The sequence below is a fragment of the Salarias fasciatus genome, chromosome 16, assembly GCF_902148845.1.
Source record: "Salarias fasciatus chromosome 16, fSalaFa1.1, whole genome shotgun sequence".
Lineage (NCBI taxonomy): Eukaryota > Metazoa > Chordata > Actinopteri > Blenniiformes > Blenniidae > Salarias > Salarias fasciatus.
The window spans coordinates 1,546,463-1,571,913 of NC_043760.1; the positions used below are offsets into that span (position 1 = coordinate 1,546,463).

At 47.0% G+C, this 25,451-nt stretch overlaps 2 protein-coding genes across 2 annotated transcripts in view; both read left to right on the top strand.

The window, feature by feature from the left end:
• Positions 1–515: 515 nt before the first annotated feature.
• arl5a (ADP-ribosylation factor-like 5A) lies at positions 516–11,155 on the top strand. Its single transcript, XM_030112761.1, has 6 exons — positions 516–860; positions 8,957–9,017; positions 9,114–9,261; positions 9,601–9,684; positions 10,271–10,422; positions 10,496–11,155. The coding sequence occupies exons 1-6, from the start codon at positions 815–817 to the stop codon at positions 10,542–10,544; spliced, it is 540 nt and encodes a 179-aa protein (XP_029968621.1). The 5' UTR covers positions 516–814; the 3' UTR covers positions 10,545–11,155.
• Positions 11,156–24,403: 13,248 nt separating this feature from the next.
• neb (nebulin) overlaps positions 24,404–25,451 on the top strand; it is a 69,960-nt gene continuing 68,912 nt past the window's right edge. The window contains 2 exon segments of the mRNA XM_030112127.1: positions 24,404–24,472; positions 24,972–25,079. Of these exon segments, the coding sequence (XP_029967987.1) occupies positions 24,404–24,472; positions 24,972–25,079 (177 nt within the window).

Sequence of the window (25,451 nt, forward strand, 5' to 3'; positions counted from 1 at the left end):
CACATTAAATTGAACTGAACGAGAATATATTAATGCAGTAAATCTAAATAATAGTATTCAAAATAAGTAAGAAATATTTTAAACAAAATTATATAACTGAACAAAACAGAATAATAAGAAAGTAATCACACCACAGATTACCAAATAAACTTACACCTAATGACACCATTGACAATAGACAAATAAGGACAGTAAAACAAAAACGGACGAGAAATAACGATATATGAAATGAAAATAGAGTTCAAAAATATTTTCAAATTACATAAAATATAAATTCTGTTGAAACATTATTACAATTTACAATCTATGGTTGAAACCGGATAAACCAAAGTAAATCACATCGATATGAAACAAACAACAAATGAAATAAATTTAGAAAATATCTAAAAATTAATCTTTCAGAATCGATCAGCGAATCATTTCAAATCAAATCAAATAAATTACATGAAACCAAAAACCGAAAGTGACATGTTGTTGTGCCCCTGAGGGGCGCCTGTGCGCATGCGCAGCTCTGACAGCGCAGCGCCTTCGCCACAGCCAGCTGGAAACCTCCGGCTGCTCCGTGGCTCACTGCGCTCACTGTCACTCCTTCCGACAAATCCACCGCCACGCTGACATCCGCCACCTGTGGGGGGAAGGATCAGCTGAGTTTACTCCACAGAAGAATGGAGGCCGTCCCGAAAAGCCGCGGCAGCTCCCCGTCGCTGTAGTTAGCAGCTAGCCAGCTGGCTAAAGGTAGCCTCTCAGTTCTATCATCGCTAGCTAGCTGGAGGAGATTCGTACAAGCTGGCATCGAAAGCCGTCCTCGTCAGCCATGGGGATATTATTCACGAAGCTCTGGAGGCTTTTTAATCATCAAGGTAAGACTGGGAACTCACGTTTATTCCTAAAATTTGTCGAACTCATGGGGCTACAAGAGAAGGCCATGCTACCTTTTCACTAGCTTGAACAGCTTTCTGCCCATTAGCTCTCATATATCTCTCCTTTCGCTTTAAAACTGCCTTTACGTGTCGCTTTGGTTTGTGTATTTATCCCCTGGTTGTAACCTCGTTGCCAGTGTTTCGCCATCGAGCAGGCGGGAGAGCAGTGCAGTTTGCAGTGAACTCCGTTAACTTTGTATTATTAATGCGGTCCGGCTGTGCAGGTATGTGGAGCCAGGTGATCTGTGTGATCCGAGCCTGGGACAGTCAGCATGTCGTTACGAAACCCGTGTAACATGAAGACCGAGCCGTGGCTGAGAGGAGACGGGCTCACAAACACAACACACGGGGTCAGCCTCATCAGCACGACGCTGCAGCCGATAAGGATCGATCCACCCTCCACACTCTGCGCTCCCCTGGCTCTGCCAGGCCAGCAGTCAGTCAGTCGATCACACCTGTGTGGGTGAGGTGTAGCTACATGACTGTCCAGCTCTGTGGTTCACAACTAACCGGAATGGAGGGAAGATCAGTGCCAAGTGCCAACACACCCCTACTGAGACCAGAGGTGTCGGGTCTTAAAGTGACACTAAGGAACTTTTCAACCTTAATAAAACATTTTAATATCTTTGTGATGATACATCGACTTACAACTAGTTGAATGACCCTCTGTCACAGCCTGAGGGCGTCAGTATTGCTTTCACTTGGACTAAGCAGCTGTGAGGAGGGTGGTAGGAACCCTGCACACTAAAAAAACTCCAAATGTGCGGACTGCTTTACAGCATGCATCACATCATGATAGAACATTGTTCAGCCACCATTAGATTCATGACCTCGTCGCTGTCCGTCCTTCACACAGCCACTGGAAACAAATGTAGGCGAGTTCAGTCCGACAGCACGCCACCGGGAGCAGCATTTTACGACGCCACACACTAGTCCTCATGGGAACTGTAGTGTTCATTCAGGCAAAACACTACCGCTTTGTCCACTGGTGCCGCCAAAATCAGTGAAAACTGAAAGTTCCTCAGTGTTGCTTTAAGGTCCTGGGTTTAAATGCTGCACGTCTAGATTAGTTTCTTGAGCAGAGCAAGTGTCACAAACCATTCATCAGTGGTCTGGGAAGTCTCAGGCTCTGTTCACATGACAGCGTTTTTAAGTGAAATGGAAAACGACCACTGCATACTGGGTGTAAGTTTACATGTCAGTGGTGCTCAGAGCCGCTGAAAACGCTGGAGTTCTGTCTCCATGGAGACGGAGGAAGCTGCTGGACCGGTGAACCTGTCCCTGTAAGCAGCTCTGCACGTGGTCAGTAGGTGGACAATAACAGTAATGTTTCCTCCAGAGTGTCATGACTCCCAGTCCAGTCTCCTGGTCCTGCTCCTGGACCTGGTTCCTGTCCAGATCTCCTGGACTTGGTAGTTTTAGGGTTTAGTGGTACCCATAATAACAGTCCAGTTTGGTGGTCTTTCCATCTGAATGTCAGTGTTCTCGTGGTTGTTGGTGTTTACGGTGTGTCGCTCTGGTCTGCCTATGTGGCTGATGGCCAGCATGAAGGCTGCGTTCTGGCGTTTCTGTGTAAATGGACATCATTTTCCAAATGTTGACCTGGAAAAGCAAAAGCTTTCAGAAATGAAAATGTTAAAATGATGTTTTCACTTGAAACAGAAACGGGCCTGTCAAAACATTTCAGTTCAGTTCAGCTCACACACGGTCCGGTTTCACCTCACGTGGGTCGCAGCAGTCAGACGGTGCCAAGAAGCTTTTAAATCTGACCTGTCGTTTGTTTGTTGTGGCTCAGGGGACATCAGACTGTAGTACCATACATCATGAAAATGTCTGTCTGAACAGTTGGGATCAAAAACCATAACACAGTGGAAAACATCTGTAACGGTTGCATTTTGTGGCGTTTTACTTGCATCCGGTGACCTCTCAGCTCGGGGCTCAGTGTGTCCGTGACTTGCTAAAAAACAAATAATCAATGCTTCCTTTGAAATTTGTACTGCTTGCTCAGTGGTTTGGCGGGCTGGACTGGAGCTTCTTCCAGGCCGTTTGACACCTCTGCACTGACGTGAAGTGAAATCAGGCTGATCGTGAACCCTAACCCAGCTGAATGGGTGAAACTGAAAATCACACACACACACACACACACACACACACACACACACACACACACACACACTGGTGTGTGGGTCTAAAAGTGACTTGTTGTCTGCTTATATCGGTAGTGTTGCCCAATATTAGAAATCCAGAAGCCAGTTGTCTTTGGCGAGTCGTCCTCTCAGTGTTTGGCAGATGTTCCTGCGTTATTTTCATTTCAAGTCATTTTAATGTCATGGAGCCGTGAATAAAACCAGTCTGCTGTCAGTCCGTGTTCACTGTTGCTTAACTGGCTGAATACATTCCGTTTGATCTTTTTTATCTTTATTTTTTTAACAGATACTTGCTTTGTTGCATCGGCACACCAGACTTTAACTGATTGTGTATTTAACATTCAGATTGGTTTCATTAACTATTTGGTATGAGACACTGTGTGAGAAAGAGGCTGAACTCCCCATATTCAGACGTGTTATCTGATTTCATTGGTTTCTAGGTGTTCTTCTAATAGTACTCTACGTATTTTTGTTAGCCTTTATTTATTCATGAAGTCTGTTTCTGGAAAATGTGGAATATTTGAAAGAAGAATGAATCCAGTTTCTGCTCTGTTCACTTACATCAGGACAATCCAAATGCAAAGCAGGAACAAGTTTCCAGGTATTTTTATACGAGCCATTGTTATTTCCCTGAAATGAAGCCGGGCGACTTCGGATCCTGTTGTAAAGACTAATATAAAGTCCGCCTGGAGCTGTAGAATAAGTGTAACCTTTAGAATGAAGATAACGCAGCTCACACAGCGCATGCAGGATTCTCAGCCAAGTGAGCCTTTTTTCACCATATCATCATTTTTCAGCTCATTTTCCAAACCCAGGCTGTGTAAACGTGAGGATGTGTTGGATTTGAGCGGGTGAGGTGTGTTTGTGGAAAAGGGAGGGTGTTTCCTCAAGAGATTAACGGCTATTATCAAGGTGTGTATGATTATCAGGCAGATTCTTTTCATCGCGTAAATTTCATTACATTACATTTAATTGATCTCCTGCCAGTGCAACACAGTCCGTTCAAGGTCGGCGTGCATAATCTTAGAAATCTCCATCAGCCTGCTCCCCCACACCCAGCAGCTTTAGTCAGTTTAGCTGTCTTTGCTTTTTTAGCCTTAATTCAGCATTTTGACCGTAATTGCGGTCATTATTTTCCCTGTCTTAACCTTCGCCAGGAGACAAGAGTCACTGCTGAAAACTAGCCTGGCCTGTGAATCGAGAGTGTCGTCTCTATTTTAACTCGGGGCTCCAGAGCTGCAGGCGCTGTAGAAGTGGGAGCCCAGACCTCAGCTCGACCTGCTGATGTGTGTGAGACGTGTCAGGATGTCAGCCCATGGAGGTGGCGGTCAGGTTCAACCGATGCAGCAGCCTTGAAATTAGGAAAAACCTGATTTCAGTCCTCTTCTCATCTCCTTTTCGGTTCTGCCGCATATTTGGGACGACCCGTTCAGTGTGAATGAGAGAGCCATACGTTCTGTCTGCACCTGTCTGAAGTGGACGGCTGTCTGCGTCTGTCCATCCCGTCCCTGCAGTGTGTGAAGCTTCTATTGTTCAGCCTGTTTCGAACCGCAGCTGCACCTCCAGGCCTCAGGAAGTCTTTGTCTTAACAGCCGTCCCCACATGATGGACTCAGGCGAGCAGAACAAACCAAGAAGTCACACAATGGCAGCAGGATGTTTTTCACCGGTACTGTCAGCCATTACAATCAAGGACTGTTGATCACACAAAGGGGCCACGAGTGTGTTGAATGCTGCGAAACACAAACTGAATCACACCTTCAGTAAAGAGTTTAAGAGAGCTTGTCCCTGATGTCCAGCTGTCCCTGGGAACCCGCTTCTCTGTGGATCATATCATTGGTCTGAAAAAGAAAAGAGGTGAAAAGGCAGCACTGCGGTCATGCTTCTGTCCGGCTCAAATGTGGGTTAAAATGACTCTCCCTCTCCTCTGGAAACCAGTGGAGGATCATCGGGGTGAAGAGCAGGCCTCTGCTTTAACGTGCGCTGTAGGAACGTGCTTTATGCTCAACTAGGGATGGGTACCTTTCACATCTGAATCGATACGATACTGATACTCGGTACCTGCGAATCGATACCGGTATTTTTCGGTACCTGTTTTCGATACTTTTTTTTTTTTGGGGGGGGGGGTATGCATTTGGTAATTAGTTATTTTGTATATTTAAAAAAATAGTCAAAACTTCAGATTTTTCAACATTTATGCTTCAATAACATCAACTGAAATAACTCCAATATAGAACTTGAGAAAAATGTGTGTGGGGATAAAGTAAAAAATTTAAATAAATAACAATAAATAACATAATAAAAATAGACTCAAAATAAATAGCTGTATGAAATGTTTCACATTTGCACCTGCTGCCCATACAGTAACAAACAACTTTCAGAATAAATAACTGTATAAAATGTTTCACATTAGCAGCACCAGGCAGCTCTGCAGTAAACACTCAAAGGTATACTGGAGGATCAGAATTGTCTGGTTCCAACTCGTAATTGGGCATTCATAATGCCAATCAAAAGCCACGTGGGACCGCTTTTGCGTGATGACATATCGTGTCGAGTCACTGCCGCGATGCGCGCTCTTGTTTCGAGCCGCGCATGTGCAGAGCATTGTTTAGGAAGTGACATGCAGCGGGAGCGACCATCGCAGAAGCCGCAGAAGCGGCTTGTCGCGAACAACTCCGAACAGGGGGGAGGTGGCCCATATGTCTATGGGGTGGCCATCGGGAGGTTTCCCGAACGGCCGGTGTGTTCCAGGCCAGTGGGGTCTATTCCGGCCGGCAGCCACAAGCGCCCCCCCCCCCGCTCTCACGGCCCGTGTGCGTGTCCGCTCTCCCGATACATTATATATTTGATCCCAGTCTGCGAGTCAAAATACTCCGAAGATTTTGGACCCACGTAACCGCGTCACCGTGTCCTCCGCTCTTGCCGATGCATAATGTCAAGGTGCGTTCAGGGTCAAAAAAAAAAGGTGCGTTCAGGTACCGAAATGTGGTACCGACGGATTTCCCGTGAATCGATACTCGGTACTTCAGCGGGAATTCGGTCGGTACCAAAAAATTACCGAAATTCGGTACCCATCCCTATGCTCAACAGTCAAACCTTTTCAGAAAAATGTGCCTTTTCACTTCCTGTGGTAGCCTTGCAGCTGCGTGTAGACATGCCACAGTGAGAAGAATGTATGCATGGAGGTTTTCATGCACCTGTGTGACAAAGGGATTTTTTCTTTTGTGCTTCAGGCTGCTGTTTTTCTCTCTGTCAGCCGTCTGCTACGGTACAGTCCTCTGTCAATTCACAGACGCTCGAGGTTTTCAGGTTTAACAGTGAAGTTATTAAACTGAAGTCACGTCTGAATGTCGCCGTTTTCCTTCAGACACCTTTATGTAGGCATGGGCCGGTATGAGATTTTGACGGTATGATAACCTGAGGCAAAAATATCACGGTTTCACGAAATTATGATTGCAGCTCTAAAATGTGTACTTTGAATGTCTGTATTTAAAAAAAAAACAAAAAAAAAACGTTTCAATTGAACAGTCTTTTATTTTTTCTGCTTTTTTCTGTCCTAAAAATAAAAAAAGACATACAAAATAAAACATTACACTTGTGTCTCTCTTCCTCACATCATGTTAGCGAGTAATCAGTTATCAATCTTAGCAATAAAGACTGATGAAAGAAAAAAGTTGTAGATAACTTATTTTTACTCAATCAATCAATCAATCAATCAATCATCAATCTCTTTATTTGAGCAACAATAATAACATCAATTGTCCATTTATAGTAGTAGTACAGTAATATTTGAACTGTGCTCAAAAAGGAGCAGGTAGAAGTTCGAAGAACTTATTAAATCTACCCCTTCACATTTAAGAATTGCACAAATTAAATCCCACATCCATTAGAAAAAAAGAGAAGAAAAGGAAAGGCAGATACTGAGGCAGATATGGTAACGAGCATGCTAAGATAAATCCTTAGCAAGCTAGTTACCATGTCTGCCTTCAGGCTGCAGCTTCAGACAGCGTGAGGGACCGCTACTTTCTCCCTGATTAGGCGTCTCATAAAAAAACTGCTCATACCGCCGGAACGGTATGACGGAAAATTTAGTGGTTTTGAAACCTTGACTTTTCATACCGTGGTGTCCCTTAGAACCGGTAACCGGCCCATGCCGACCTTTATGTTGAGATCATCTCTCTCTGGACTGAGTGTTCAGTTTCACGTAAATATAGAAATGGTCACCACATACACTCTGCGCCACAACAAGAAAATCTAAAACATTTAAGTGTAAGGAATCCGTGTATCATTTGTTAAATTAATATTCAATTAAGAATCAAAAAACAAAATATTGAAAAATGAGTCTTTTCCTTTTTTTGTTTTTAAAATAAAAACAAATGAATGAAAATTGGTTTGTTTTTCAATATCCCGTTTGTTAAGACAGATCATATGAAGGAAAGTTGAAATACGGCCGCAGAGCAGACTTTAATGTGATTTTTCAATTTCTTCGATCTCCGTGACCCGGAAGTTCTATCGTCTGTTTTGGTTTTTTGTGGCGGGAAAGTGGGCGGGTCACGTCAACCTGTGGGTCAGTTTAAGTCCGAATCAGGCCGAATTTTGCCCCGATCTTCTCCTCCCGACCGAAGCCGACAAGGTCCTACTGTCGGGAGTATGCAAATGAGTTCGGGCCCGTCCTCTGGTGTGCGGGGGTTCCGAGAGATGTTTTCCGGTCGGAGCCTCTCGGGAGGCGTCGGAAGGGGAGATCGTAGATCATGAACATGTTTAATATTTCTGATCACAAATCCTGTGGTGTGTGGAGCTCCAGGAGGCGCCGATCAGCTGAGAGCCGAGCTGTCCACACCCCTGGAATAGAGCTCCCTGATTGGCTGAACAGCTCCGTCTCACCAAGGTGTTGCGGCTTCAAAAAAAAAAAAAAAAAAAAAAAAAAAAATCCCCTCCCAGCTGTCAGAGATGGAGAGATATGTTTGTGAAATATATTATGACAGTGAAAGAGTAAAGTCAGAACTCCTAAAGTCAGCAGTGCAGAAAGTGACAGATGAACTGTATTTCCTAAATTCACACCGAAACTCCGATCTGAATCGTTCATTTGCGTCTCCACCAGTCCTGCAATAATCCCAATGTTTGAATTAATCTCCACTATTAACCATCACGGAAGAATGGGGAAAAACAAAAAAACACTTTCCCTGCCTTCAGAGCGACAGAGCGACGTATCATTAAACTGACCTAATCAAAGCTCAACGAGTTTTTATTCTGGTGTAAACGATCACATCTGGAGACAAAAAGAATGATTTAAGATATTTGGGGATTTAAAAAAGTAGCTTTCATTTGTCAGTCTGCTACGACTCACTTTATTCTACTGCTCCACTCGGGAGGCAAAAAAAAACAAAAACACACACACACTTTAATAAACTGAATTATTATCAATTGTAAAGGTTATTGTGGCTCTATTTTACCACAAACACTCTGCGCCACAACAAAGACAGAGAGTGTGTTGAGTGGGTTTCACTCTGTCCTGCTCCAGTTTCTCTTCTTCAAATCTAGAAACTCCTGCTGGTCTTTGTTCCTGATCGTCTCTCTATTTAGAAATTCTTTCCACGATCTTGAACATGGCAGCATGATGGAGTTTTGTACTCGTAAACAGCCTTTAAAGCTGTAATGCGGCTTGGGTCTGTCTGGGCATCACGTCACGTTTAGTTTATAGAGCCAAGCGCTTGTTGCTTCAGTCGGTTCTGTTTGTCACTGTTCCTCTGCAGCCGCTCAGCCGACGTTTCAGATCTTTGTCCTTTCAGGGAGCAGCGTCCCGGGACATGGTTCTGGGTCTACTTTCGCAGACCTCCGGCAGTCCTCTGATGCCGCCTCGGTGACGGTCTGTGTCTTCTTCTGTTTTCAGAGCACAAAGTGATCATTGTGGGCCTGGACAACGCTGGGAAGACCACCATTCTCTACCAGTTGTAAGGATCCACAGCCACCCGTTTCACCGTTCGCCTGTTGTCACGGTGTGACGATCCGTATCGTCGGCTGAGTCTCTGCCCTCTTCTGCGTTGCAGTTCGATGAACGAGGTGGTGCACACGTCCCCGACCATCGGCAGCAACGTGGAGGAGATCGTGGTGAACAACACTCACTTCCTGATGTGGGACATCGGGGGCCAGGAGTCTCTCAGGTCCTCCTGGAACACCTACTACACTAACACAGAGGTAAGCAGGAAGCGCTCAGGGTGGCGGCACGATTCCCTCTTTCCCATGGAGCTGCTGTCCTCGGTATGATCTGGATCTGTCCTCTCTCAGCCTCAGTGTCACTGCAGAAATCCTGTTCTGGAGACAAGAGGTCTGGGTCTGGTTCCAGGTTGGGGGGGATGAGGAGAGGGGAGGGGCCAGGTTGGGGGGTATCAGTAACAGACCCAGGGCTGCTGACTGTATCGTCCTCAACAGCTCGGCGTGAATTGACGTCTTTTCCAAGCAGCAGGTTTTCACCTGAAAGGCCTGAGAGCATCGTTACTGACCGCCTGTGGTTTTCCTGCCGTCTCCTCTGAACAGTTCGTCATCGTGGTGGTGGACAGCACCGACAGAGAACGGATCTCCGTGACCAAAGAAGAACTCTACAGAATGCTGGCACATGAAGTGAGTCGGCGTTTTTTTTTAACTGAATTTATTTTTGAACATGAACATTTAATCAGTACTAGGCTTTAAACTACAGACATAAATTCAATAAACATAAAACAACAAAGCAACAATGATAGAGTCAAGAGGAAGTCGGAGCATATCTGGCTCCGCCCCTTCACTTTACCTGAGTTACCACCTGAAAACACCTGCTTCAAAATGAATATGACGATAATAGCAGTAATAATCACAGCATAACAGGAACAGCCAACAATACAGTGAAACAAAGAAAATCAGTGAAAAAGTAAATCTGCAGTTCAGAGTTTCTTCCATAAACAGGAACACACACTTCTTACTTTTAGGTTTTCAAAATAAAACCATCCCCTTAAATTCTGTTCCTTCTCTGTGTTTGAACCTGTCCCGAACGTTTCCTGGCAGGTTTTTATTCTTCGCTCTAATCGTGGCGTTAACCGTGCCGCGGTTTGGAGTTGAAGGTGTTGTGTTGGGATCAAGCTCCCGAGGCTTGGGTGTGACGCTGTAGTGACGAGGGCTGTTTGTCTCCCGGTGTTGCGGCTTTTCGCCACCGCGCTTGCGGTTGTTCGTCCAGGACCTGAGGAAGGCGGGTCTGCTGGTCTTCGCCAACAAGCAGGACGTGAAGGGCTGCATGTCCGTCGCCGAGATCTCCCAGAGCCTCCAGCTGACCTCGGTCAAAGACCACCAGTGGCACATCCAGGCCTGCTGCGCCCTCACCGGGGAGGGGTAAGAACTGCGCCCGGGGCGGGGCGGGGCGGGGCGGGGGGCGGAGCCTTTCTGATTCCTCTCTCTGCTCCAGGTTGTGTCAGGGTCTGGAGTGGATGATGTCCCGGCTGCGCGTCAGATGATGACTCCCGTCAGCAGGGCGCCGTCTCTCCCTCTGCTTTCTGCTTCCACACACTGGAGGACCAGGAGGAGGAGGAGGACCGGGGGGGGCTGTCCTCTGTCCTGAGACGGCAGACCGCTGCCGGGGACGTTCCATTCTTCTCTCATAATTTATTTTCCCAGAGAGGTCTGAACTGAACTGAGAGAAGCAGAAGGCCTCTCTGAAGGACGGAGCAGCGACGACACTCGGATCTATTTAAACAGAATTTCCTGCACGGTTTTGTTGTTTCAGCGCCGGTCGGCGCCGTGCGCGGCGTGGAGCGGCACACAGACGTTTCCTCCTGCTGTGTGAGCGCAGCCCTCCGTGGCCTTGCAGTATTGCCGGACTGGCCGCGGCGGTTTCCGCCGCCCGGCCGTGTGAACAGTCCAGTATTCTCTCTGAACTGGTGCCTGCGGCGGGACGGCGGCCGGGGACGGCCGGGGACGGCGGCTGGGGACGGCAGCCGGGGACGGCCGGGGACGGCCGGGGACGGCCAGGGACTCGCTCACAGAACGTCCTCCTGTTCAGTCCCCAGGAAGAACCAGTGAAATAAAGTGTTTTTATCTGTTTGAGGCGACCGACTGTTCTTCTGTTCAGTCAGTGATGTTCGTTCCTTCTTCTGCTTTTAGGCCTTTCAGGGGCAGAAAGTGTCTCCGGAGCTGTCGGTGCCCTCTGGAGAGGAGACGGGGGAGACGGGGTGGGGGGCGGGGCCCTCAGTGCAGGGGGGGGCTCAGTGCAGGTTGAGAGCAGAGCCACTGTGTTCAGCTGCTTCAGATGAGCCCAGCTCGTTAGGAAGTCAGCTGATGTTTTACCTCCAGTGACTTGATGCTCGGCTCGTTTTGGCTGAACGTCATGCAAACAATAATCAGGAATGTGCTCTTTAACAATCATGACCACCTGCAGCAGTCCTCAGAGGTGCCGTTGAATTTTCATCATTTCATTCGTCCAGATTTCCTTCATGTAAACAGATGATGGAGAGAAAATACATGGGTTTTTTTTGGGGGGGGGGTTTTTTTTATGTTTTTTGCATCTCTTATGGAGAGGAGCTCGCCGAACTCTAATCCAGAATCCGGTTATGACAGCAGGATTTCAGGCAGAATCCTGCAGTCTGTGTGTCTCATATGACTCTCAGCAGTTTTCCTGCTGGTTTGAAATACATGTGAGAGATTTTAATCGGGACTCTGCTGAACTCATGAGGAGTTTGTGTTCTTGGTGGTTAAAAGACACTTAATGTCGCCTCTTGATGAAGGAAAAAAACCTGATAACCGTTAAATGGGTTGAAAATAGTTGCTAAACGCATCGGCGAAGTTTTAATCACTAATGCTTTAACCTTCATATTGAGACTGACGGCTGACTGCACCGTTGGATCAACTGTCAAAGTGAAGAAGCACATCGCTGACTGGCTTTATACTGAATTTAAGAGAAAGAAATCTCTCTGAAAAGCCAAATTTGACCACGAAAAGTAAAGAAGCACCGCTGATCGTGTCAGCTGTTGGGCCAAGCTGCACTTCTTGTTTGTTGTTAGAAATTGTTCTGGGAAAAAAAAAAAAAAAGTCGTCGTGCGACGGAGGCTGCAGGAGAAGGTCATTTTCCACACAGTCCAACATCGGACTGCTGGAATCCTGCTGTTGTTCAATGCATTCGGGAGGTGAGACTGCCGTCATGAGGAAGCACCTGTGGAGGGCGAGACCTGCTGGCTGGGGTGGGATCCGGCCCGGGTCTGGAGGGGGGATGGGGTCAGTCACTGTCCGACGTGATGCAGAAACTGTTGAGTCTGACGGGGATTCTTTGATTCAGGTCGGCTGAACCTAAACCGCTCCGTCTCCTGATCCAGGCTTCCTGGACAGATGCAGTGAAGGATCTAAATCTGAAGCGAGACTTCGACACACTTCACACACACTGATGGTAAAACTCACGTCAGAATCCACATTTCTGGTATTTAGAAAAGATGCTCTTTAAGTGCAGTAGCTTCTAAACAGTAGCTTCTGGATGATCTGGGACCGTCTGCTGCACTGGAAACAGTGAAATGTCTGAGAGATGATGCCCTGTGGACAGTAACACACACACACACACACACACACACTCCTGCTCGACCTCAGACGTTAAAGGCCGTCGACACATCAGAAACATGATTAAACACGTGAGGTGAAAACAGCTGCGAAGTACCAACTGCGTGTCCATGACTCACTTGTGTTTTATCATCATCGTGATTCCAGAAGGATAAAACTCTTATTTGTTCTTTCATTTCTCTTCCTTGTTGAAAATTCTTCTCACAAATTACATCCCGACTCAAATGTGTTTCTAATAAATCATCAGAAACCATCGATCTGTTTCCCCTTCCAGCAGAGGCAGGAGTGTGTGTCCTGGCTGTATTTTGGTGGTCGTGACAGGAGTGTGTGTCCCGGCTGTATTTTGGCGGTCGTGACAGGGGTGTGTGTCCCGGCTGTATTTTGGCGGTCGTGACAGGGGTGTGTGTCCCGGCTGTGTTTTGGCGGTCGTGACAGGGGTGTGTGTGACGCTTTAATGGCAGCAGGGATGTTTGCAGAACTGTCTCACCGCAGCAAACAGGCCGGCGTGTCGTGTAACACAAGAACAGGAACATGAATGTGCCTCAGCTTCTGAACAAACAACACTCCAGATGATTCTTTCCTGAACGGGATCCTTCGGCCGGTCAGCTCGGCTTTGGTTTGTCTGTTTCTGCGAAGCTCGGAGGTTTATGAGTGTTTCCTTGATGATTGCTAGCTGATGGACGGAGCAGCATCCCGCTGCTGCAGCCGCTCTGCGTGTGGAGTCGGTTTATTTTAGGCCTCTTCCCTCACTAGAAGATTAGAAGATTCTCAGGTGTTGGAGTCTGGGTTGGCAGAGCTCTTGTTGTGCTTGTCTTCTCTGCAGCTGTTGTTCTGGGCTCGGTGGTCATCTCTCATTTTTCCCAGTGACTCAGCATCACCCCCCCCCCCCCCCCCACCGTCGGCCTGGCAGTGTTTCATCTATTATCATCTGCCTAATATGTTTGTTGTTTATTCTTTTTATTTTACTCCCTCCATTTAAAGGCACATTTCAACATTTCCTTCATTCTGTCTCGTTCCTCGGTTTGGCTCAGTCGTTTTAACCTCCATGAGGACAGTTCAGAGAATTTAGAAATGATAAAGACGTGACAAATACGATCATTATAAACTAGAAGTAGTTCCAGTTTGTGCATATTTATACCTGTAGAACACCGTCTCCAGAAAAGTTTCAACGTCCCCTAAAAATAGTTTTCTTTTTCAAACTTTTTTTTTTAACATATAATTAAAGCTGCATTAAGGAGTTTGCACGTTTTATGCGAAACACCGCCCCCTGCAGGCGTTGGGCTTAACTGCAGCTTGGTGAAGCCTCGTACCTGTGGCTTGCGTCCACGTTCGTGCACGAAGAGGGGAACTCCTTCCTCGCTCTTTTAGTAGTTCTCGAGTAAAATGTAAGTTTCTTCTCCCTGGTGGGTCTGTGTGGAGCTGCAGTGCTAGAAGCCGGTCTGTTCTGACTTTCTGGAAGATCCTGCTCAGTTGTTGCTCACTAAGCATCTGGCGGAGTAATGGCGGACAAAACGAAAGCTAAGCGAGTCAGGCCAGCGGGAGGCGCATTACGTCACATCATCTCAAATTCTCCCCTAAAGATTCTGGAGCCGGACCGGCACTCTGACTTTCAAGAGACAATTCAGCGCTGTTAGCGGTACGAGCAATGAATATGTCGGGGCACATTGTGCACATCATTGAATATTTGGAACATATTTATGGTGGAAAATAAGTATTTTTAAAGTTGAAAAACTCCTTAATGCACCTTTAATACTTCAATACTTATTATAATATATTTGTAATTTTATCTCAGTGTTTTTCCCCTCAGAAGTCGCCTCATCTGCGTTTCCTCCAAAGTTAAGAATGTCAATACTTTTACCAACTCACTGCTAATTTAACTGAAACCTTGAACTTTAACTTCATTACCTCAGGGCACAGTGAGAATAGTTGTCGTTTTATTTCCAAATGCATAAAAAACTGGAATGAATAATGTTTTGAATCACTTTGGGTAAGGAAGAACATATTTGGAACAGTATTTCTTTACTTCCCTCCTGAAGATATGTGATTTATTTCTTTAGTTTTGCAGGTTAGATGAGATCAGGATCGCTGGGATGCAGCTGCTGCTCTTCTTCTTCGGTCCGGCCAGCCGTTTGCTCCTCCTGCTTCCAGGGAGACGAGCGATTAAGCACCTCAGAGGTAGAGACGCACTGGACCCGTTCATCTAAACACGGCAGAAAACGGGAGGATCGACATCCGTCAACATGGTCGTGAGAAGATCAGACCTCACCACAGGTGATTCCAGGTGGCAGAGCGTGAAAATATTATGAAGCAAACCTCAAACACGTCATAAAGCAGAAGCAGCCACACATTCAGCACAGAATGGATGTAAAAGATTAAAAAACAAATGAAATCATGTCCTGACAGAATATCTAAGGCAGGAGTCTGTCTTGACCCGGCAGGGGGACGCTGCTGTTCACCCCTGAAAAGATGTGACTTTATTTGAGCCTGAACTGTTTCACACAACATTGAATTGGTCAGTGGAGTGACTGAAGAACCCGAAGAACCAGGGACCAGCAGAGCCTCCACTGGGGGCTGGACGGAGGAGACGGACCTGAAGAACCAGGGACCAGCAGAGCCTCCACTGGGGGCTGGACGGAGGAGACGGGCCTGATGGGACTGTAATGTGACTGTAGGCGAAGCGGATTGTAAATGTGTCATATAAACACTGAAGCCCCTTTCCCACTGGCCGAAAAGTTAGACCCGGGTCAGCAGGCAGAGGGAGAGGAGTCTAGAAGCCGATTGTTAGCGGGTTGAAAACACGGGTCGACCCGCTAGCTGCAGTGGGAACGGGGTATGAGTGGATTCCTCACTGGGAGCTGATTGTAATTTGGATCTGAATGTTCGAGGTCGTCTACCCCGATCAGTAATCCGCTCTGTATCTCATATAGCAGAGCATGCCAGCGGATCGGATTAAATGGAGGATTATTTCTTCTGCGCATGCGTTCCCTCGTGATGATGATGACGTGACAGGAAACAGGAAGTAGGACAGTCAGAAACAAGCAGAAGAACTGCACGGTGGCTGAGAAACACTTTAATAAAAACCTTAAGAGAGGAGAGATGGAGGCAGATCGCTCAGCAGCCAGTTTGTTCAAAGAGCTCCGAGGCAGACGACCAGGGACCGCCCAGCCGGTGTTATGGATTAACTGGCTCCCGTGTTAACAAGTGACACTTTTCTGTGTAAACTGGTGCCGTCATGCGATCAAAAAATTAATCTAATTAATTACAGGATTTGTAATTAATTAATATTATTAATCACATTCTAATCTCATATCTGCTTTAGGTCCCCAAGTGAAGAATTCGAATTCTTGGATGTTGCAGAATTGTAGTGCATGGCTCATCACATGAAAACACCGAGAAGAGAAGATTTAAAATCCACATTTTTATCGATGATGAATGAAGCTCAGTCCGGACGTCTCGTCCAGAATAAACTCTGAGCCCAATCAGGCAACTCAAATAACACTTTCAGTGTGTTTCATTGAAGAAAATCAAAACAAGAAAAAGTTTAAGTACATTCCAGCAAACCAGTTAGACCTGGTGCACTAATCAAAAAATGCAGTACGATTATAGATTAAAAAATTTCTGAAATAAAATAAGGCTGAGTCTGAAATCGCCACTGAAGCAAACTAAATTCAAAATGAACACTAAAGCTAACTCAATACAGTAATTCAGAATGAATACTACAAGTATAACATGCCTCTAAATAAGTCAACAACTCTATTCACATTGAATTGCCACTCAAGTGTGCCATAATTAATCTTAGATTCATTTTTTTAATGTGTTAATTTTCAGTATAATTAATGCATTAAAGTGACAGCCCTAAACACAAGCTGGAAACAGCGGATGTTAAAATAAGACTCACAAAAGAATCTAAACTTATAAATTTACTGTCACTGTAGAAAACCGACGTTCACTAGAATGTCTACAAGTTTCAGTCGGTTTTCTGTTGGTCACAAGTTAACACGGACACCACTTAATCTGAAACATCGGCAGGCGAAGCGGAGCCCCGAGACCTGCTGCTCGGCAGGACGGTGCTCCGGCCGGGGGAGCGCTCGCTCTTTCAGCAGCGTATCATGGAGACGTAGGAACATTTTTTGAGCAGATATCCAGCAGATGAACTGTCTCTGCTGGGCTCTGAGGACTGCTGCTGCAGAGACAGAGACCTGAAAGTTCTGAGAGAGACTTTGTGCTCATGTCACAGGACGTATAATCCGCTTCACCAGGGCCCTGGAGAACCAGGATTGATCTGGATCGCTTTGTCTGCCGTCCATGGTTACACAGGCGTTTAACACCATTGTTTTCAATCGGATTGAAAAAACATCCACGTAAACGGGGCCACAGAGTTTACAAAGTGCTTTGACAGCCTCACGTTTAGTTCTCTGATGCCTGATTAAGAAATGGTACAAACCTCTCATGTAAAGTTATTATTATTATTATTATTATTATTTTTTATCAGGGATGCGAATGAATCTAGTTATGATTTTTTAAGATTATTTCCGTTAGAGGGATTAGATTATGCTGTCGGATTTATCATTCGCAGAATTTGTTGAGACAACCGCAAACAGTTTGAAACCACAAAGCTGTGTTTTATTGTTAAGATGCTGGAAAACAATCCAGAAAGAACCAGCAGCCCAGTTTCCGTCATCGAGCGCCTCAGAAACGTAGAGTCTCCAAAAAAACAGAACAGCTGGAATAGAGGCAACGCATTCAGAACATACTGTGTTTGAACAAAATAAATAGAGCAAAAAAACAGCGGTTGGCACTTTTTCAGCCAATGCTGCAGCTCACATCACAACAGATAACTATTTTTTCTCAGTCTTAACATTTTACTGACTGTGTAGCTACTTACTTAACATTACATTGTTATTATTACAATTTAATTTAAATTTATTCTATACGTTTTACAAGTAGAAATTAAAATTACCTCCAGAGATGCAGCCTCTGAAGACACTCCTGCGTAGACATCCAATCTCTCCTCCTCTGTCAGGAAAGGTAACCCCTTAAAGCGAGGATCCAGGGCAGAGGATGTGTGAAGGATCTTCTTCTCTGCCCCACTGTTATACTGTAGATCTGTTTTGATGGCATTCTTCACACCACGGATCAGTGGTTGGTCTCCAATAGTGTCTGACGTGCTCTGGAGGAGTTGGGCATATACTGGTGCAGTGAGGCTGACTGTCGGACTGCTCTCCTCTGACATAAAAACAGTGGCATCCTTCAGTGGTTTTAATGTCTTCACTGCTTCCTCCACATTAGCCAGATCTGCTCTGCTGAGAGTGACGATGTCACCTTCTTCTCCACTGAGGCCAGGCCACAGCAGGGTGGCATGCACTGCAGCTTGCAGAAGCTCTCCATCATGTCGTGAGCACTATTCCACCTTGTGACAACGTCAGTCATCAGTTTCAGTGGACGTGTCAGTTTAAGAACAAGTCGCTGGTTTTCTTCAAACAGGTGCTTTGCCTTTGTGCTGCGGTGGAAGTATGCTGAGATACGTCGGACTCTGCCCAGCAGCCTGGAGACCGTCGGCAACTTCAGCGCCCGCTGCGCCACGAGGTTCAACGTATGCACAAAGCATTTGACATGTGGGAATTTCCCAATTTCAGCAGCACTTAACATATTAGCGGCGTTGTCCGTCTCCAACACAACACTTTTATCGGTTAGCTGCCATTCTTCCACAACATCCAAGAGTAGCCTCGCCATATGAGCAGCAGCGTGGCTCTCATAAACTGCTCTCGTCTGGAGCACATGCGACGCAATTTGCCAGTCCTCGGTAATATAATGTGCCGTGATAGTTACATAGGACTCTGTTGCGACTGAAGTCCAGGCATCAGTTGTACCTGCTACACGACTGGCTTTACACATGCATCCCATTACCTTTGCTTTGGTTTCTTTACACGGTGCAGGAAGCTCAGAATCAGTGAAGGTAGCTCTTGTTGGTAGTTTATATCGGGGCTCAATTGTTTTAAGCATGTGGTGAAAACCTGCATTTTCCACAACAGAATATAGTCGTAAACCCTTCGCTATGAAGCATGCCACCGATCGTGTAATCCTCTTTGCTCTCTCGGAGTTGTGTGGCAACGTTGATATTAGCGACTCGTCAATTCTTGGCTGGGATGTGTCGACTTTTTGTGTTGTTGTTGTTGAAGCCAACTCAGGATGCCAACGATCAACATGGTTCTTGAAGTTAGCTGTGTTGCCAACGTGCTTGATTTGAGTGTGGCAGGTTTACACACTGCATACGTCTTGTCTACTTTCCCATTAACTTCGTAGAATCCGAAATGTGCCCAGATGTCCGCTTTCCAAGTTTTGGGTGCGGTTTTTAATTACCAGTCTTTCGTGATCACCTCCCTCTGCCTCAGCCATCCTGTTGGTGCTAACTAGCGCGTGGCCGCTTAGCATGTAGCTACGTTGCCTCCAGAAATACCGCCGGAAGTAATTGAAACTTCACAACTTTATTGTCCCCTCGAGGCCAAATAAACAGCGACATAATCGATTACGTCACGTTGCCGCATCGATGCTGAATCGTGCATTCCCCGCATTGCCAAATCCATTGGTTGTTGACACCCCTCGTCTTTGCAGTCTTTTCCTCTGGCAGACTGTCCCAAAGCAACCCGGCTGGAAAGCTCGATTTAACCTGGAGGATTTTCACCTGCTGGTCTGAGACTGAACACAAGCCGTCTGCACAGCTGTGAAACCTTTAGATGTGGCCTGCAGGCAGTTCCAGAGCCGCCAGAAGCTCAAACACCTTCCTGCTACGGTGGAAATCGTAGCGCGCAGACAGAAAGCCTCACGGCCCGGACAATTCAGTTATTCAATTAAAGTTAAATCTGTTGGCTGGGAGTTGAACTCCATGATGAAATCAATGAAACATTCAATGAACTCAGCTGTTTAATCTCCAAAAATCCAAAATGTGAGAATAAAGGAGCTTTGATGTGAGACTGAAGCAGTTACGAAGCAGTTCGCCGTCACTGAGTCAGCGTTACATCCAGACAATTTAGAAATCTGTGATAGCCAGAATCCTTCTGGCTGTAGATTTGAAAGTTTTATTTTATTTTCTGTGAGAATGAGCGGAGGCAGGCAGACAGTAAAGGTCTGAGACGGACAGACGGAGGGCGTCCAGGATGAGGCGGAACTCGTTAGATGTGAGGAGCGTCCAGTCAGGACTCGTCCGTCTTCATTTCTCTGACTGGTTGTTTGTTTGCAGCCTGTCCTGATTCCAGAGGTCGTCTGCGGTTGATCGCAGCCGAGCAGCTGTTCGTTCCACAGCCGCTCGCCGCCGGCCTGTTGTCTTCTCTTCAGCGCTGACCTGATTCCTGCCCGGAGGTCGGCGGCTCGGGGTCAGCTGACGGATGACCTCAGCAGGTCGGGCCGCACCTCGAGCCGGCCCTCGTCCTCCAGGGTGGCGGGGCTCCGGCCACTCTCGTGCCCCTCTGCCTTCCTCATAACTGTACCCGCTGATGCTTTGGTCTCAACAGGTGCTCTTCCTGACGGATCACTTAGGTATATTAGATGCTGAAACCTGAGAGCGCCGGCCTGTGATTGGCTGCGGCCGCCACATGATAACCTGGGTAGGAGCCTCAGCTGTGTGCTGTCGCCCAGCGTTTCTCTGGAGGGGAAGCTGGGGGAGTCTTTGGCGGCTTGGTAGACATTAACTTATCATAACTGGTAAGAAAGGACCGGGATAGAAACCCAGAAATGTCGCAGTTTTCTGCCCCCACCCCCCCCTGCCTGGCTTTCCGTCTGCTGGGACGTCCATGGTTCCGGTCGGCCGCCGCTGCCCGGCCGCCAGCTGCTGCCCGCCGTCTGCGTCCAGGATGAGGAACGACTGAGGAATTAGGAGTTTGAAGACTCTGCTGCAGCACTAACGGAGTATCCAAACCAGAACGGCAAGACCCAGCAGGACCAGGACCGGGCCCCGGGGCTGCCACTGATGTACCTGAAGCTCCGTCAGCCCCCTGACCCGCGCCTCGCCGTCCCGTCTGGCTTTTCCGCTGCGCTCCGCCCTTTCCTGCTTTTCAGTGATAAAAATGATGTTTTATTTCATAAAGAGAGGGCAATCAGGTGCTAAAAAAAGGTAGTAGCACGCCGTCCTATATTTAACCTGCAGCCTCAGAAGGCATGGCAGCTCCTTCGGCTAAACCCAGTCCACCAATCAGCTGCGGCATTGGCTTACATGTCAAATATCTGGAGCGCTGTTGGGCAGCTGTCGCCAGCCTTCAGCCAGGAGGCCCCCGCCGCCCCGAGCCGCCCTGTGGCAGTGGGGTGGGGGGGGTGGGGGGGGGGCTTGCCCTCCTCTCACACTGAAAGGCAGGGTGATGCGCTCACATCTCACCTTCCTGTGTGGTTTTGTAAGGTGTTTCACGCCGTTTCGCCTCTGCTGGAGCCACCTTGAGATGCTCGCCCGCCGCCTGTCCCCTGCTGGTAGGACGGGCAGCGCCTTGCTGAGTTCTGCTTCCAGCATGCGCTCGCTGTGTATCCGGTCTCTTTTAAATGAGGTGACCGGGTGCAGCGGGTATGTCTGAACGCATCCTAAAATATCCCGCTACAGTCGTCCTTGGATCCCTGCGCTAAGCCGCTCCATCGGCGGCGTCACGCCGGGACCTGATCTATTCGCAGAGCATTATAAACCTCACCAGGCCGCATAGAAAGATAAACCTTGTTCATGTCAAATGCCAATAATGTATCTGTGTTTGTGCAGAACTTCTAAAACTGTCCCGGAATGGCCGAGGTAGAAGACGAATATGACTGGAGGAGGAGGAGGAGATTATCGAGGAGGTAAGTGTCCATCTCTCCACTTCCTCTCTGTAAGCCAGCGACGTGGCCGTCCTGTAACTCCGGCCTGAGCCGCGGTTTCGATCCCGTCGGGTGGGTTCGGCAGGGTTCTGGTTCTGCGGCCCGGTACGACCGGCCCTATGAATAGTTCCTGCAGTGACGATACCCTTCCAGTCAGCAGTTCATGGAACTGGCCAGTCCACTGCTGCTGGATCCTCTGTCAGGTAGACCGCCTGGGACCACCTCCACCTCCTCAGTGGCTTCAGCAGTCACTGCAACTGGAACGTCCTGTTTGTGTGGAGATAGTTGTAAAATAAAGAAATGGCCTCTGGTGCAATTATTACACCAGTACTACATATATACAGACTTATATTCCCTGTATAAAAATATCTAATTTCACAGCTCTTATCCACGACAAACAGTAAAATATCGCTGAAATAGCATCAATTACAGCAGAACCTTTCTGTTTGACTACAGAAAGTTGAAAATGAATTTTAAATGATGACTGCAGTTTGTTTAAAGTTGAATACGTGGTGAAACTGTTAGGTTTCCACTGAAAATCTGAGTTAATTGCAGTAATTTGAGTGTTTGTCATCTGCTGATCTGGTCTGCTCTGCTCTTCACCGCTGACCGGCGTCGATCGCAGATTTTCCACTTTATCGTATAAAGTCTGAACTACAGTCACAAGCCGACGGTGTGCCTGCCTGAACCATCGGTTTTCTGTCTTTTCTGTGGTACTCTCACATTTCAGAAAGATGACGTGTTCTGGAGAGAGTCTGGAGTTGTATTTGATCTCTGTTGTTTAAATGCTGCCTTGCTCAAGGTCTCCGTGTCAGTGTCGGATGGAAGAGTGAAAAGCAGAAGGCTCGAACTTAATCCCATATTTCCTGGTGAAATGGGATTAAAGTCAGCCTTGTATTTGCTTAAACTGAATGGTTGCGGGTGTTTGACAGGGGAGTTGGAATGACGGTCCTCAGCGGTCCATGCGCTTCTCATCATTTCACTCCTGTATAAGATACGCAGTATTTCACACAGCCGTAAGACAGAACTCATTTGGGCAGATCGGACCTCATACGCTCTGATTTCACTGCTGCTTCATCTGTACTGAGGAGAAAAATTATTTCATTATTTTCAATGAGAGGTAAGACGGCTTGTTATTTAATCTACAGAATGGGGAGAAACATAGAGAACACACACATCAGGACGGACAGGAGTGTTTTCTGCTGGTTCCAGTCTCGACTTCAGTTTGAAAGCGTTTCACACTATAAATAATTCTGGACGAGAGTGTTGTTCCTCTTAACGTGAAGGATGCCTGAACCTCCGGGGTCATTAGGAGGAGCAGTGAAGACTTCCCCCGTCTGGCATGCAGACAAATTTAGAAATGGGCCAGTTGCAGCACATTGGCCGAGAGATGGAGGTAAGAGAGAGGGAGGAGAGGTAGGAGTGGCTGTCCCGTCACACTCTGATGGCTTCCAGCATTTCCACCTCTCCGTGCTGGAATGCGCCGCTGGGAGGAGAATCCAGCCAGACCAGGGTCTCAGTCACGCCTATGGTTCTCTCCTGTCTGATAGATCCAGATACTGAAGCCTCTTACGAATGTTGATCAGAATGATTGAGATGTTTCTTTCTGTCAGCTCTGCGAAGCGCAAAGAGGCGATGAGGAATATGGCAGGATCAAATCAAACTCAGTATGAGTTAAAAGGATAGTGTTTAATCCTAGAAGTTGCTGAAGTTCCTGGAAGAAGCTGTTACTGAGATCAAACGTGGTCAAAATGACCCGTCAAGCCAACAGTGTTTTACTTTTAGGTTTGTTCAGAATGTGACTCTTAACCTTCCACCTGATGTGACTGTAAATGTTTTAGATTTATTTTTAACGAAGCAGGAAAACCGAGCTGTTCACACAGTTTACATGTTCATAAATACAGGAGTTTCATGATTCCTGCACCTGTCGTATATAAAGAGTTTACAGCTTGTTTTAACTGAAAGCCTGCGTTTTAAATATTCCAATATTTTAGATTTTCATGAATTCTAAGTTAAGATGACAAAAGAAAAAATAAAAAAAAAAAATCTATATATTTAAATGTTTGACTTTATGTGTAATAATGGTAAATGTATCAAGGAATGTCTGAACTGTTGAGCTATTAAAGGTCATTTAACTGTTAAAGGCATCTAAACATTCAAACCCAGCCATCGTTACCGAGGGAAATGAGATGATACGGGTCTGCGCCACGCACAGTTACCTCAAAGACAATTCTCAGGACGTGAAACAATGAATTAAAGTAAGAGACATTTCTGATATGAAGTGATGCAGGGAGAGAAAACAAGATTCGATACAGATGTGATGATATGATTCAAAACAGTAGAATGATTATGGGGGAGCAAGACAGGACGGGAGTCAAGACAGCTTCCTGCAAAAAAAAACAAAAAAGCAAGTGAGAGAAATAGTGTTTTTATTTGTGAGTACTGGATGAAGGCTTTTCCTGAACTACCTGCACGGACAGATTCTCTGGGAGGAAAGTGAGAAACGAGGTTTTGGAGATTAGTTTGAAGCGACGGTTTTCTGCCCACGAGAGCCGAGTGTGAACAGCCTGGAGATTACCAAGCTGTCCAAACAGGTTGTGTTGCTGTCTGTGTGCTGTAGCAACTGATAACAGCAACAAGGCGCCGGTGAGGATGGATTTATTGTAATATGAGAGGCTGGCGTTTATAGATCGGGGGTTTGTTCGTCTTCTGTCCCGATCGCGTCCTCCTGTCTCGTCTTTCAGTTTGAACCCGAGAAAGGAAGGAGAGTCGGTTTCTCTTAATGCGTCTGATGCGATGCAGTGAATCCTAGGTTAACCAGGCAGGAGCATAACGCCACCCAGAGCTGTAGGAAAAAATCACCCTCAATCCCAAGCACTGTGCTGTTTCTCCCATGACTTGTGGAAGTGTTGCAAACGCAGAGTGTGTGCCCTGTACTTGTAGTATTATGAGGAGATTACCGGTACGGACGACGACTGTGACTGAGTACAGCTCTCACAGCACTCAGGGCTCCCAGGTAAAGGCAGGGCCGCTCTGCTCGCCTGCATGTCTGTACGGGGCTGTGTGGGTGGTCTGGCCTCGGCGGGCGGCTTCACGCCTCAGCCTGTTCTCCTCGGTTCTGTTATCGGTGCTCTGGTTCTTCACGGAGCGGCTCCCTAACCCCGGTGTGAAGGTGTGGGTAACGCTGCATGCAGGGTTCGGAGTGTTTGACCCGCCGCTGCTGTCCGAGACGCGCCGTCCGTCACCGCCGTCGCCCAGCATGCCTTCACCTCATGAACTCACTTCCTCCTTCAGTACACTAACCGGGGCTCCTCTCCTGGAAGGTGAGTGAGTAGCGTAGTGGGCGAAGCGCTTCACGCTGACAACTGGTCATGAGTTCATCGGCGCATTGCATTGTGGGTAAAGTGGTCTGGGACGGTTCTCCCGTCAGTGCTAGTTCCCCCTGGTGTTTCCTGCCTCCGCTGCTCTCTGTACGCCACGGCTGATCGTCTTCCTCTGTTTCTGCTCCCGCTCAGCCGGGCTTGCCCACCAGGAAGGTCAGGAAGAAGGTCAAGGTGGACACGTCCAAGTTCATGACCCCGTACCTGGCCCACAGCCAGAAGATGCTGGAGCAGTTCAGCCACGTGAGTTTATGGAACCTGCTCTGTCTTCTTCTCTACCGCTGCACCTCCTGTGCACCTCATGTGGTTTCATGTGATCATCTTCCATATGTTGCTGACGACACTTTAGCTGGCGACATCATGGTTTCACCTCACAGTGCAGTTAATTCATTTACATTTTCCCTCATTTTAATCAAATTTATTTCTTTCCTAAAACAAGATTATATTGAAAATTTCTGCTTCTGCCTCCATTTGCCTCCATTCTTTCTTTCTTTCTTGTCACTTGCACGCACCTTCTGAAAGTGTAAAACCCTCCGAACTGTTGCTAAAGCATCAGAATGAAGGTGGAGCTGGCCCACAGGCCCAGTTTCCCTCTTTCTCCTGCTCAACCAGTGA